Source organism: Pituophis catenifer, unplaced genomic scaffold, assembly GCF_029215685.1.
Source record: "Pituophis catenifer annectens isolate HBS135680 unplaced genomic scaffold, rPitCat1.0.hap2 SCAF_8, whole genome shotgun sequence".
Classification (NCBI taxonomy): domain Eukaryota; kingdom Metazoa; phylum Chordata; class Lepidosauria; order Squamata; family Colubridae; genus Pituophis; species Pituophis catenifer.
The window spans coordinates 70,464,065-70,478,488 of record NW_027256888.1 but is presented as its reverse complement, the minus strand read 5'-3'; the positions used below and the strand labels follow the sequence as shown (position 1 = coordinate 70,478,488).

General features: G+C 40.3%; 1 protein-coding gene across 4 annotated transcripts in view; it reads left to right on the top strand.

Annotated features, from left to right (window-relative positions):
- Positions 1 to 14,424, top strand: part of AFF1 (ALF transcription elongation factor 1) — a 159,258-nt gene that overhangs the window by 77,023 nt on the left and 67,811 nt on the right. The window contains exon 1 of one of the 4 annotated variants that reach the window (XM_070948868.1): positions 559 to 692. The exons of the other annotated variants lie outside the window; for them this stretch is intronic. Coding sequence (XP_070804969.1) covers positions 681 to 692 — 12 coding nt within the window. The 5' untranslated portion in view covers positions 559 to 680. Of the gene's footprint in view, positions 1 to 558; positions 693 to 14,424 lie in introns of those variants that run through there. 4 annotated transcript variants of the gene reach the window in all.

The following is a 14,424-nucleotide window of genomic DNA, read 5'->3' as shown; positions in this document are numbered from 1 at the left end:
GGAATATTCCAGCGAGAAAAAAAAATGGCCTTCAAATAAATAAATCACAGCCAAATTCTGCCGGCTCACAATATTTAAAACGCATAGAAAACAAAAAAGCAACTTTCTTGTATGTGCTTTGCTGCATTCCCACTGGACTTTGGGCTGGCTTTTTCCTTCCTTGCCCTTCCTCTGGGTGCAGCTGCTGCATTTCCCCTCCCTGTGTAAATCTGGAAATAAAATATTAACCAAAGCAGCCATGAGAGGAACGCGGACGAAGCAGCTTTGCTGATGCGCGTTTCCCTCTGTGGTTTATTTTTATTTATTTATTTTTGAGCTCCCCTCTCCTCAAGGTACTCAGCACGAGTCAGAACGGGACAGATGTTGTCGATTCCAAACATGCAAGGCACGGCGGGGAGCGTGTGTTGGGGGGGGGGCAACACACGATGGCGAATATTGCTTAGCAACCGGGCACTTGAGGGAGCGTTTTTTAGGAGAAATGCCAAGGGAGTTATGCCTGGGAGCGATTGCTGGCTTTGCATGGCTCAGTGCGAGGGGAGAGAAGTGAAAGTTCTTTCCTGTCAGCTCTGCCACTCCAGCTGCCAGAGCAAAGACGCTCATGGTATTGATGCTGATTACAGCTGGCAGGGGAATGTATGGAAACAGGAAACCTCTGTTGCCATGTAGGAAGGCAGTAAGACATGTTCACAGAGGTAAGTTCTCCCCCCTCAGGCCCCCGCCACAAATAGAAACTGGCCGCGGATGCTCAGGTATCTTCTCCGTAGGAGAGACTGGGGGAGGGGTGGGCAGCAAGGCAGGTGACTGGAGGGTGGACCGAGGTCATGTTTTGCCACGTGCTACCAGTAGCCCAAAGGAGGGACATCTTCCAGCTGATGCCCTGCTTGCAGCCAAGAGGTAGAAAGGCGCTCTCCCGGCGAATTTGGCTTGTAAACAAGGATGGCTTGGGTGGGTGAGGCACTCGGGCAGAGAGTCACGCTCCTCCTCCCTCGCTTCCTTTGCAAAGGGCTTGACGGATAATTGACAAGCTGCACCAGGAGTCTTGGATTCCAGGGCATCCGTTCCTCAGAAGTTCCTGGGAAAATGTGCAACTCAGCAGTAGCTGAAGGTAGCGTTATCAAAGCTAAGCAATCAAGCTACCTGTAGGGCCGATTGCATGTCATGGACACCTGAAACTTTGCTCCCAGGATGACAGCTTTCTCTTTCCCTCCCCGAATAGAGGAATTTCAGGCAGAAGAAACTTTCTGTACATTGGCCAGGTGTGTGCAAATGTTGTGGAGGAGGTGGGGGGGAATTGCAAAGATGTCATGCCATGTAACCTGGTGGGTGCTTGGTGTCTCTTTTCCTTAAAGAGCCCTCTGTCTATATGGCAAAATAGAAATCTAGAGTTTTAAGATACATGTTACTATTGTTCTTTTAGATAAGAATTTTCTTGGGGAGGAAATGAATAGATTCCAGCTGGTGATATTTTCAAGGAAAACCACAACCAAATATGATGGTCTGGTTGTGGTGGAAGATCTTTAAAGGCCCCAAGGCCTGCCTGGCTTGAAGCTTCTCCATGTCTTACCATTTTGAAAGCCTCATTATACTGTGGGGAGAAGTTTCAGTCTGGTGAAAGTCCCTTGTGTATACGTACTTCCTTCCTACTCGGAACACACACCATTTTTATCATGCTCACTGATCTAGCTTAAAAACAAACAAACACACAACCACACAAAAGGCATGTTGTTAGGACTTTGACATAATGCCATTTCTGCCCAAAGGGGAGTGGCTTTGTATTAGAAAATTAGCATATTAGCATTATTCTTGCTACTATATTTACTACATTGGGGGCAAATTAACCTCCACTGACTTGATAAGGGCCAAAACATTGCTGCCTGTATGTGATTTGCAGAAAGTACAAATCTGAGTGCATAACTGTTTTTGTTCATTGTCCTTTATGTCATATCTTGTCTTTCACTTTTGAAATCAAGATGCCATCTAAATGGAATTTCCAGGTGGTGTCCCATCCATATTCTCATGAAATCTAGAATCATTTAGTTTATTGTACCTCATGCTTTCATTTCATCTCAGAGGTAATGTTGTAAAACATAATTGGCCTACTCATTTTTTTTAGTCCGACAAATGAAATTAAGTAAAATGGTCGACCCATGGACACTGCTTGCTTTGGCTTGATTTTCAGTACGTTTGGTTGTCTTCAAGTGTTCTGCTCAAGAACTTAACTGTGTTTATTTTTCCTCAGAATTTGTTAATAGCCACTATCTTTGGTAGCTTTAAATAAGATTCCCTTAATTAATAGAGGATAAGATCTAGTGGCAAATAGTCATGAAGCTATCTATGTTATTGTTGTTAGTTGCGAAAGTCATGTCCGACCCATCGTGACCCCATGGACAACGTTCCTCCAGGCCTTTCTGTCCTTTAACATCCCCCAGAGTCCATTTAAGCTCATGCCGAGTGCTTCAGTGACTCCATCCAGCCACCTCATTCTCTGCCATCCCATTCTTGTGAGTCCTTCCTTCTCATTAGGTGGCCAAAGTATTTAACTTTCATCTTCAGGATCTGGCCTATCTATATATTACTTTAAATATTGGCAGATAACCACAGTAGTTGGTAGGCAGGAAAGTCAAAAAAGTCACCCCAAAAGAAAGGATACTTTTCTCAGAAAAAAATTGTACATGTCCATGAAGCTACCAGGAGTCAAGTTTGAGTCAGAGGAAATTTTTATCTTTTTATTGCAGGCAATGTGCATTTCGATAACAGCTCTTGCAATAACAGCAGTAAATGACTCCTTGTGCCTTGCTTGGGTTCTTCCGTTGGCTTCTGTTTGGCCATGCCGGAAACAAAATACGGTTTTAAATAGATGTTAAGAAATCCTATTAAAACTTCTCAGTGAAAAGATTAGCGCACTGGACCAATTTATCTGATAAATAACTTGCATGTGTCGAACTATATTTACCTTCTCAAGTAAAGGAGGGAGCCATGCTTATTGTGTAGTTTTTCAAAGAAGTTGTTAAGACCCAACTTTCCTAGGCAGTGTCTTGTTCACCCTATCACAGTCTTTTCCAAACTGTCACCCCATACCATAGTGTTTGGAGTTCAATTAGCAGAATTATCAGCCAAAATGGCCATTACCGAGACTTGAACTTCTCACATCTGGAGGTGCCAAGCTGCAGAAGAATGCTCTATTTTTATACTATATATTCAAAAGTCTGATTTGCAGTTGTTTGTGGATGAGAAACAGAAGTCCCTGTGAAGGTACACTTGAGCTGGGTCAACTTTGCACTGAAAGATCCTTGATACGAGAGGTCCTTATGAATAAGATGAGTGATGATGTTACCTAATTTGGGTAATGAGAGAGAGCACTAAGGACCTTCATTTTAATCCTGAGCTACAAATATTCTCTTTTTCTGAGAGCCTTGATAATTTGACTGGTCCTTCCTTGATCAGGAGCTCTTTCTGATTGGTTTACTTGATAATGACATCATTGCTACATGGCTTCTAAGAGCTCCGGTGCTGCAGTGGTTAGAATGCAGTACTGCAGGCTACTTCTGCTGACTGCCGGCTGCCTGCAATTTGGCAGTTCAATTCTCCACAATGTCCCAGAATGGAAAGTTAGGGCAATCATCAAGTGTGTCTTTTTTACCCCAACAACTTTATTCTTCTAGTATAATAATGTAGTGGGAATATTCTTCTGGTATAATAATATAGTGGGGATATTCTATCTTCATATAGCAGATTTATGCCTTAGGGTTTCATGATTCTTTTTAATTTGTTTTCATTTTTCCCATTTATACGGTTGACTTTTACAAGCTAAATAAAAGGGTACTTCATCAATTATTCATTTGCTTCCTATCTCGAAGGCCTTTTTTTCTTTTACTGGTAGTTAAATAAAATTTATGCAGAGTTGCTTGTTTAGTATTTTATTTACCCAATGGGATCAAGACTGAAACTTAGGACATTCAGCATACAAATGAAGATTAGAAAAGAGAGCACTTTTACATTATTCTGAATAAAACTTAAAAGTTCCCACTTTAAGGGTAAATTATTTGGAACAAGCCTTTCAGGTAAACAGAAGGAATGTAAAATGTGGACTCAGAACGAATTAAAGAGAGCACCAAACTAGTACAATCCTATTTCATAAATAAAAATGTTCTATACCAAAATAACACACAGGATCTTTTTTCAGTGTACTTGCATAGAATTGGGGGGGGGGACCAATTTTCCTTCTAGCTGTTAACATAAGCATTAATAACAAACAAGGTTTTTGAATAATGGATTTGGCATTTTATCATGCAATCCCTGTCCGTGTACTTTTGGACAAACTATGAATCAAGCAAATATACCAGTTCTGATGTCTGAAGAATGTGATTCTTGGATTTCCTTAAATGAGTCAAATCTAGAAGGGGTGGCTACAGACCTTTTTAAAGTTGTTTCAGACATTAATAAGGTTGATACTGGCTCCAGTAAGGTCCAATTAGGGCAGGCTGTCTGTTTTCAAAGGTCATGTAGATTAGCTCATGGTGAAACACATAAGGCAAGCCACAAGTGGTATTTGCTCCACCATAATGCTTTCCAAAGAATGCAATACATGTAGTCCTCAACTTACGACCGCAATTTAGCCCAAAATGTATGTTGTGAAGTGAAAAATTTGTTAAGTGAATTTCTTCCATTTTACCACTTTTCTTGCCACATTGGTCAAATGCATCATTGCAGCTGTTAAATTGGTAACATGGTTGTTAAGTGAATCTGGATTCTCCATTGACTTTGCTTGTCAGAAGGTCGCAAAATGACTCCTGAACACTGCAACCGTCATAAATATGAGTCGGTTGTCAAGCATCTGAATGGGGGTGGGGGAGGGCAGGGATTTTTGCTACCGGTTCTCCGAACTACCCGCCTCCATCGCTACCGGATCGGGCGATCTGGTCCGAACTGAGAGCATTTCACCCCTGGCTACCTGTATATATATATCATTGTCAGTCTCTCTTTTATCTTTAGTAGTACATGCAGGATTTAGTTTTGGACTCTCCTGTTTCTCTTTGCGTTCATCTATTTAACGTAACGTTTCTCAACCATAGCAACTTTAAAATGTGCGCACTTCCACTCTCAGAATTCCGGGAGTGGAAGCCCATGCATCTTAAAATGGCTAAGATTGAGAAACACTGCTTTGAAGAGTGGAGGAGCAGTGAAGACCAATTGGTTTTCAACTAGAACATCATTTTAATTAAGAAGAATGCCAGTTGTATTTTTTACTGTTGTTTTTCTCTTTTTTCCCCCCCTTACCTCTTAGCATTCTGCCTGAGGGTTTTCTAAAAGTTGTTGTTCGTTGCGAAGTCGTGTCCAACCCATAGTGACCCCATGGACAACGTTCCTCCAGGCCTTCCTGTCCTCTACCATCCTCTGGAGTCCATTTAAGCTCACGCTGACTGCTTCAGTGACTCCATCCAACCACTCCGTTCTCTGCTGTCCCCTTCTTCTTTTGTCCTCTGTCTTTCCCAGCATTAGGCTCTTCTCCAGGGAGACCTTCCTTCTCATTAGGTGGCCAAAGTATTTGAGTTTCATCTTCAGGATCTGGCCTTCTAAAGAGCAGTCAGGGTTGATCTCCTCTAGGACTGACCGGTTGGATCGCCTTGCAGTCCAAGGGACTCGCAGGAGTCTTCTCCAGCACCAGAGTTCAAAGGCCTCAATTCTTTGGCGCTTAGCCTTCCTTATGGTCCAACTTTCACAGCCATACATTGCAACTGGGAAAGCCATAGCCTTGACTATACGCTCTTTTGTTGGCAGGGTGATGTCTCTGCTTTGTAAAAGTATTTGGTGGCTTTTAACGGGCAGACCTCTTTTTCTTTGATAAATCAATCAGGTTTGTAAAAAGAAAATCTGGTTATCAAATGTGAAATAATCTGTCCCTGTTTGTTGTGGCTAATATTTGTATCATCATCATCCTAATATCATCATCATTCTAGGAAGTTTAGAAATTTGGAACTTGCTGTAAATACATTCGGAGTCGCTCAACAGCGACACGGCTACCAAATACTTGAAAATCCTTATTTTCTGTGACTATAGTCCTGTGGTAGTACCAAAAGATTTTATAAGAGGAGGTGGGGGACAATGTGTCCCATACAGATAGTCCCTGATTTACAACCATTCATTTAGTGACCGTTCAAAGTTTCAATGGCACTGAAAAAAGTGACTTATGATGGTTTTTCACATTTATGACCGTTGCAGCATCCCCATGGTCACGTGATCAAAATTTGGATGCTTGGCAACTGGCTCATATTTATAATGGTTGCAGTGTCCCAAGGTCATGTGATCACCTTTTGCGACTTTCTGACAAGCAAAGTCAATGGGGAAGTTTGATTCACTATAAACCACGATACTAACATAACGACTGTGATTCACTTAACCACTGTGGCAAAAAAAAAGTCATAAAATGAGGCAAAATTCACTTAATAAATGTTTCACTCAGCAACAGAAACGTTGGGCTCAATTGTGGTTGTAAATTGAGGATTACCTGTACTATTTTTCCTTTGATCTAATTGACTTTTTTGATACTTAAATAATGATTTGTATGTACCACATTTTTCGGAGTATAAGACGCACCAGAGTATAAGATGCACCTTAGTTTTTGGGGATGAAAATAAGAAAAAAGCTGATTGGCAGGTGGATCTGCTTCCCAGAATACCCCCAATCAGCTGTTCCTAAAGGTGAATTTTAGCAATAGGTTCCTTGGTTGTGAGCTCTGTGCCTTGCTGTTGTTGTTTTTTGTGCCTCTGAAACTTCTGAAACTCCATTTCAGAAAAAACTTTTTTTCCTGCCTCTGAAAACCTCCGAAACAGAGTTTCAGAAAAAAAAGACTCTGAATCTTTGTTTGAGGGCTTCTTTTCTGAAGCTCTGTTTGGGGGCTTCTTTTTTGAAGCTTCATTTCTGATGCTTTTTTCAGCCTCTAAAACCTCCATCTGAGAAGCTGGGCGGGGCTACATTCGGAGTATAAGACGCACCCAGATTTTTGCCCTCTTTTTTGGGGGAAAAAGGTGCGTCTTATACTCTGAAAAATACAGTACTTACTAGAGATTGGAAAAATGCTCTGAACTTAGCAGCTCTCCTTGACCAAATTACAGAAGCCAATACATTTATATCTACATATAAAAGTGCTAAAATTAAGGTTATTCTCTAGAATTTCCACATTAATTAGGAAAGTGATAGTTGGAGAATACCATTTGGTTGGCATAGCACCTAAGCTAAAACAAGAGTTGATCCTAGCTTTATTGAAGGGTACGATTTGTTAACCTCCCGCAGCTATTTTGCTATGCTATCCTGTTTTCCCCAAAATAAGACATCCCCTGACAATAAGCCCAATCAGGCTTTTGAGCGCATGGCAATAAGGCCAAGCGCTTATTTCAGGGTTCAAAAAAATATAAGAAAGGATCTTATTTTCAGGGAAACACGGTACTACTTAAATAGTTATGTCCCTAAGACTTCATAGCCTTCCTCCAGTCTGCTATTTTTATTCATGCAAAAGAGGGGAAATTTATGTAATAACCATTTATTTACCTGCCTAGTGTTCCTATTTATTTTTGTAATGAAAAAAAAAATACAGAAATAGAAGATGTTCTGAATAAAAAAACAAACCAACTTGAGAGAGAGGGAGAGGGAGAACTGAAAGTCCAACTATAAATCCTAGCTTAAACGTATTTTCTTTTCATTTTAAGGCACGCCTTGTGATTTTGTAAAAAGCTAGTCTTGGCTGGTTGAAAGGTTTCGTAACTCACCTTGCGTGTTTCAAATCTCAGTGCATTTTGCAGACTTGAAGAGGAGGGACAGTTGAAAATGCTGCTTTGATTACTAGAATGAATGCAATTTCACTCTTTGACATCTAAGAGTCTCTTTCCCCTCTCACATCAGGCATTAAACATTCTTAATACTGTCAAAAGTTATTTGCTGCTAATACAGAAAGGAGGGACATGGATAGCAGATGTCAATTTATGATTGGAATGGCTCCATGTTGCAATAGCAAGAATCCCAGATATCTTTAGTTGAGTCATATTTTGTACATACAATTTCCTCAGAGTCTAAATACCTACATGTTTTTTTCCCCCTTTTCTTAAGCTGCCAGATCTTCTTGCTTAGTTACAGCTGGGTGTTTATTTCTGCAACAAATACAGCTTAATGACTTTATCCTTTGGGTTGGAAAACATTTATAGTAAGTCCTTAATTTACAACCACAATTGAGCCCAAAGTTTCTGTTCCTAAGTGAGACATTTGTTAAGTGGGTTTTGCCCCACTTTATGACTTTTCTTACCGCCGTTGTTAAGTGAATCGCTGCAGTGGTTGAGTCAGTAACACCCCATTGACTTTGCTTGTCAGAAGACAGTGCAACCATCATAAATGTGAGTCAGTTGCTAAGCATCTGAATTTTGATCATATGAGCGTGAGGATGCTGCAACGGTCGTAAGTGTGAAAAACGGTGGTAACTCCCCTTTTCAGTTCTGTTGTAACTTTGAATCGCCATTAAATGAACTGTTGTAAATCAAGGAATACCTCTAGTTATAGCATAACTCCTCAATTTTCTAAAAACAGTATTTTCAGTTGAGTTCCAGTGCATCTTTGTATGTGTGCATCCTAAAATGCTTTGACAAATTATGTGCAGAAAGCAAAAAAAAAAAAAAAAAAACCAAACCCACCCCTAAATATTTCATTTCCTATTTACAAGCAAATGGTTGGTTTCATTTTTGCAAGCTGATTCCCCTAATATATGCTAGTGCACAAAGTACTGTACACATATTTTGTTAGTCATATACATGCTTTGTTTTATTTTTAATTGGAAAACAGCATTGCAGAAAATTGTGGAGAATGTTTACCTTGGATGCCTATTTGTTCATTTGTTTCTGCCATCTTTCCACCTCTTGAGATAAAAATGGAGTTTGAAAAAAAAAAAAAGATAATGCCTGTTAAAAACTGCCACCATAAATACCATCTTTAATCAAGACCACTGTGGATGAATCACTGTTTCCAGGTTTTTGTGGTGTCAACAGAGCTGGAGACGTACATGCAAGATTTCTGTTTTCTGTCTTTGGTCAACCTAATTATTTTCGAGACTGCTTAATCTCACCTCCCATCTGTTGTTAATAATCAACTAGAGTAGCTGCTGTGTTGATCCCAATAATTTTGAATTCTTGTTACTCTTGCAAATTGGTTTTAATAGCGCAAGTTCAGACTACTATTTCACCTAAGTTACTCAGCCCAAGCTTCTTAGCTTTTAGCTCTTTCAGGCTCTCTCTATATTTTCTTTGTTAACATGGAGCTTAAATCACTAAGCCACGGATGTCAGACTCGATCCCATCATGTGACATATCATGGCGTATCGTGACATCTTTTGCCTTTGCGGACCTGGGGTGGGTGTGGCCTGGACGTGACGCATCCGGTTTGCGGGCCACCAGTTTGACATTCCTGCACTGGACCTTAGCACCAACATTTTTTGGGGGTGATACTGACATCATTGCGATTACATTCTCCTGATAGGGAAAGATGTCCCTAAAACATGTCCAATAGTAAGAGGTTATGAGAGTTGCAATCCAATATCTGAAGGACTTTCAACATAAAGCAATTAATGTATACGTACTTTTTGGCCTTTTTGTGACATAGCCCTGAATTACTTTGGCATATGGAACCTGATAGGTAGGTAGCTAACTCTTCTTTCACCAGGAGGAGTGTGTGATTCTTAGCAATGGCTGCTCCACGAATGAGTTTGATTGCCTTGGCTTCTGTACACTTCCTCCATGGTAATCATCTAGTTGCTATAAAGACTACTGAATCATGTCCCCATGTTTTCTCGCACACTTTCTCATTTGTACCATTTTTCTTCACTCCCTTCTTTTGGTTGACTCCTATCTTTCTCCTTCCTCCAAAACCATTCCTCATGAGAGGTACCCAACAATAGGTATCCTAACTAATTTTCTTCTGTTCACTAATCCTTTTAATGAGGATTGCTGGGCTGTATAAAAATGCTTTTGAGACCATTTCAGAATGATTGTGAATGATTAGGAGTAGCTGCTGTATAGATAGAGGCCAGTTAACATCCCCTTAATGTTTTTATATTTAGTGAAAGGCATGTTTTTGGGATCCTTTCCAAGGTTAAATATTTTATGTATGGAGTATATATTGAATACAGATGGATGTTTCGATTCAGAGACAGCAGTGGGATGTTTTGCAGATAGGAAGCAACACCTGAAACAAAGAGAAAGTCTGGAATCATCAGTCGTTAAGGGCAATTATCTCCAGATATTAAAGAGAACCACTGGAGACTATGGATGTTGAAAACATTTGCACAATGTAATGCTAGCAACCACAGGAGCACCTCAAAATTCTAGATGATAGTTCTCCTAAAAATCATTTTCTGCTGATACAGAAATAATATATGTGTTGCCTATCTGCAAGAATTGAATTATAAAAATCCATCTTCAGTAGAGTGAAACTATATTATTAATTTAAAAAAAAATTGTGTTGAGTTTAACTTTGTTACATGGACATGTCCATGCTATTTACTCAGCAATGGCACAGATATTGCTTGATATTGACTTCTTCTAGAATGTTTTTGGCATCTCAATCTAGACTGTAGCCCTAGGGTTTCCTGGTTGTCTCCCACCAAAACTCTTGTCCTACATACTTTCTCTCCCCACCCCCCCAAAGAGGCAAGGTACTGCCACCTACTGTGAGAGATCTGTTGCAGTACCTGGATATTCTTAAAATCAACTACGCAACTGAAATATTCCACTACTTCACTAAACTTCACATCCCAATTAAATTGAGTTGTATCATATCCAAGTGCAGGTTGTTTTTAATCAGTTGTTTTGAGTAGACACAAGTAGATTGAGAACCCCTGGTATAAACCATTGGGATGAGCAATGTCTTTGTGTCGATATAATTTTGATCAGAGTTTTGGCAGGGGCACCCAACTTTCTTGAATGATGGTTTCCTGAACTGGAATTTTCAACTGCACCTCCAGAAAGTCTCCATATGCCCGAATTTCTTTTAATTGTCCACTCTAATCACCGAGTGAGATGTTTACCTTCAGCACAGTGGCATTAATATAGTGAATCTTTTAAGAGCAGAGTTTAAGTGGCATAGTAATGCTTAAGCTAGTGTTCAATTAATCGGAATTCTATATCTTAATAGGTCAATAAAGAACTTGTTATTCTACACATCTCTGTTGCGCCTTATCTAAAGCGTGAACTGTGAATTAGATTAGCAGATTTAGGCAGATTCAACTAGCTAATATACTCTACTGTGTTTCCCCGAAAATAAGACCCTGTCTTATATTTTTTTGAAACCTGAAATAAGCGCTTGGCCTTATTTTTGGGGAGGTTTATTATTTTGGGGCGCATGGAGCAAGATGGGATTCCTCTTGCCATCTTACCTGAATTCCAACTCTACGTTTAAATATTTTTGGGGAGGGCTTATTTTCGGGCGGGAGGCTTATTTTAGCTCATGCGCTCAAAAGCCCGATTGGGCTTATTATCAGGGGATGTCTTATTTTTGGGAAAATAGGGTAGTTTGTTTATATATTTATATAAACGGTTTACATTGCCTGCCATTTTACTATCTGGGCAGTGAACAAAAGAGTAAACTGAAAAACAACAGAACAAGTCACTTAATAGAAAAAAAATTACAGCCTTAATCGATTGTGCCAGAAATAAATCATTTTCTTGAAACTCACATTTATTAGATCAAAGGAAAAAAAATCAATGTCGTGAATATTTCACACCTGTACTAAATCTCTCCTCAGATCTTTATCCTCCCAGGTTTTTTTTTTTTAATTTTTTAAAATTATCATTTAAAAACTACCAAATCTGGAGTTTTAAATCCAAAATAGATATTAATCAGAATTCTTTTAAAAATATTTTATCAGAGGCCTTGAATGTAGACTGAGCTAAATGATCTGTTAGTGGGTCAGAAAAATGTGTAAAATTCTGAAAAGAATGTTTTGCTTTTCTCCAGACATATATTTTAGAAGTACACAACGCAGCCATTGTTTAAAAAGCATGCCCATTTGAAATAGCTGAGGACAGTCATGCAGTGTTCCTTTGAAAAACGGGAAGCTTACTAGAAGTCCCTGGAAATTTCTTCCCTCCCATTTCAGCCCAATTACCCCTAGCTGCACAGGCAGAGCGGGGCGGAGGAGAAATGACCTTCCCCTTTGTGAGGGAAAGAAGAGTGCTGAGCTTGCATTAATTCTTGCCAACTTTCTTAACTGGGAGCTATGTATAATCATTAGCATTGTTAATCCTATCAAGTCTTTCTGTGACAGCTAATTTGCCTGTATCACTACTTCCTCTTTTAAGGGATTTTTTGTGTTCAAGGGGAACCTTGGGCAAAATCTAATTTTTCAAAAGACGGTGCAGCATCTCACGCTGGTCTTTCTAAACCCAAAAGGCAAGTAATCTGTAAGTCCCTTCCTCTTAATTTCCAGAGCGTATTTCAAGGATGGGGGACCTACGGTGCTTTTACGACTTGTGGACTTTAACTCTCAGAATTTCTGAGCCAGCCATACAGGAATTCAGGAATTCTGGGAGCTGAAGTCCCCAAGTCATAAAAGGGCCATAGGCGGGGGTGAAATGCTACCGGTTCGCTCCGGTTTGGGCAAACCGGTAGTGATAAAAACTACTGGTTTGGGTGAACCGGTAGTAAAAAAAATGCTTTAAAAAGTTAAAAAAAACATTCCGACGATCGCGCGGCACAGCTGTGATAGTCGGAGCCTTTTTTTTTTTTAAAGCATTTTTTACTACCTATTCGCCGGAACTGGTAGTAAAAAAATGCTTTAAAAAAGAAAAAAAAAGGTTCCAGTGATCACAGCTGTGCCGCGCAATTGTCGGAAGCTTTTTTTTTTTTTTTTTAACTTTTTAAAATCATTTTTTACTACTTATTTGCAGGAACCGGTAGTAAAAAAATGTTTTGTTTTGTTTTTTAAAAAAGGGTTCCGATGATCACAGTTGTGCCGCTCAATCGTCAGAGCCTTTTTTAAAAAACTTTTTTAAAGCATTTTTTTTTTTTTTTTACTACTGGTTCCGGCAAATAGGTAGTAAAAAAAATGCTTTAAAAAAGGAAAAAAAAAAAAAAGGTTCCGACGATCGTGCAGCACAGCTGTGATTGTCGGAACCTTTTTTTTTTTTTTTAAAAAGCATTTTTTTAACTACATAATCGCCTGAACTGGTAGTAAAAAAATGCTTTAAAAAAGAAAAAAAAGTTGACCACCCCCACCCGGTCACATGACCAAGCCACGCCCGCAGAACCTGTAGCAACAAATTTTTACATTTCCCCACTGGCCATAGGTATTTCCCCGTCTCTGGCATATGGAAAGGTTGTGGCGATTTGTGAGGCCCTGGTTCACAATCTCCTCACCTTTTACAGTGTCAAACTGTGGTACCGTGCAGGTTCACTTTCAACATGAGATAAGATTCGGTTGTTGTGTGCCTGATCAAAAACAAGCCTCTGTGGTGGAAATAATGTGGCTGGCTTGCTGGTTGAGGCGTCTTGCGGCTGCGTGTGTTTTGAATTGGAAGAAAAATGCTCAGTGGCGCGACACGTTGTGCTTGATTTAAGGTGACAAAGATACGTTGGGCATGCTGAGTTTTAATTTAGGGCCACATAGATGCAGAAAAAGAGTTTGGCTGTTAGCATCTTCTAACAACAGGCCTACAAGCTCCAAAAGATAGACGTTCTGAGCTAAGCAAATCAGGGTGCATGCTGGTAAAGGTAGCCCCGCATTTTGAAATGTGATTCATCAAAACTGCATAAGGAGATGCCTCAGGGCTGTACTGTACTGTTCACTGCACTGCAGGTCTCATAACTTTTTACTACTCTGAGAAGGAGCCAGCTGGCTTCGACTTCTGTGTTCTCAGTCTTTTAGCCCCTCTTTTTCCTGTATAACTGAAGCCAGGAAGGTTAATAGTTATGGTGTGTGTGTTGTGTGTGCTTGTGCATGTATTTGAAATCTTCATATCAGGTCCCATTTTGGTTTCCCTCCATTACTGCATTCTTGAGTTGGAGAATAGGCATACATGGTTGCAGAATCACTTTCCCAAACAATTGAAAGGGTGATAACGGAATAACAGAGTTGCAAGGGACCTTGGAGTCTGATCCAACCCCCTGCTCAGGCAGGAAATCCTATACCAGTGATGGCGAACCTTTTTGCCATCGTGTGCCAAAAGCGGGGGGAGCACAGGGGGGGTTTGTGTGCGTGCGTGCCCACACCATAATTCTATGCACCCTGCCCCCACCCATGCGCGCGTGACATCCCCCCCCCCCCGCTTTTGGCACGCGATAGCACGGTGGGCCCAGTAGGCCTGTTTTTTGCTCTCCCCAGGCTCCAGAGCCTCTCTAGGAACCTGGGGAGGGTGGAAATGGCCTTCCACACATCCCCGGAGGCCCTCCAGA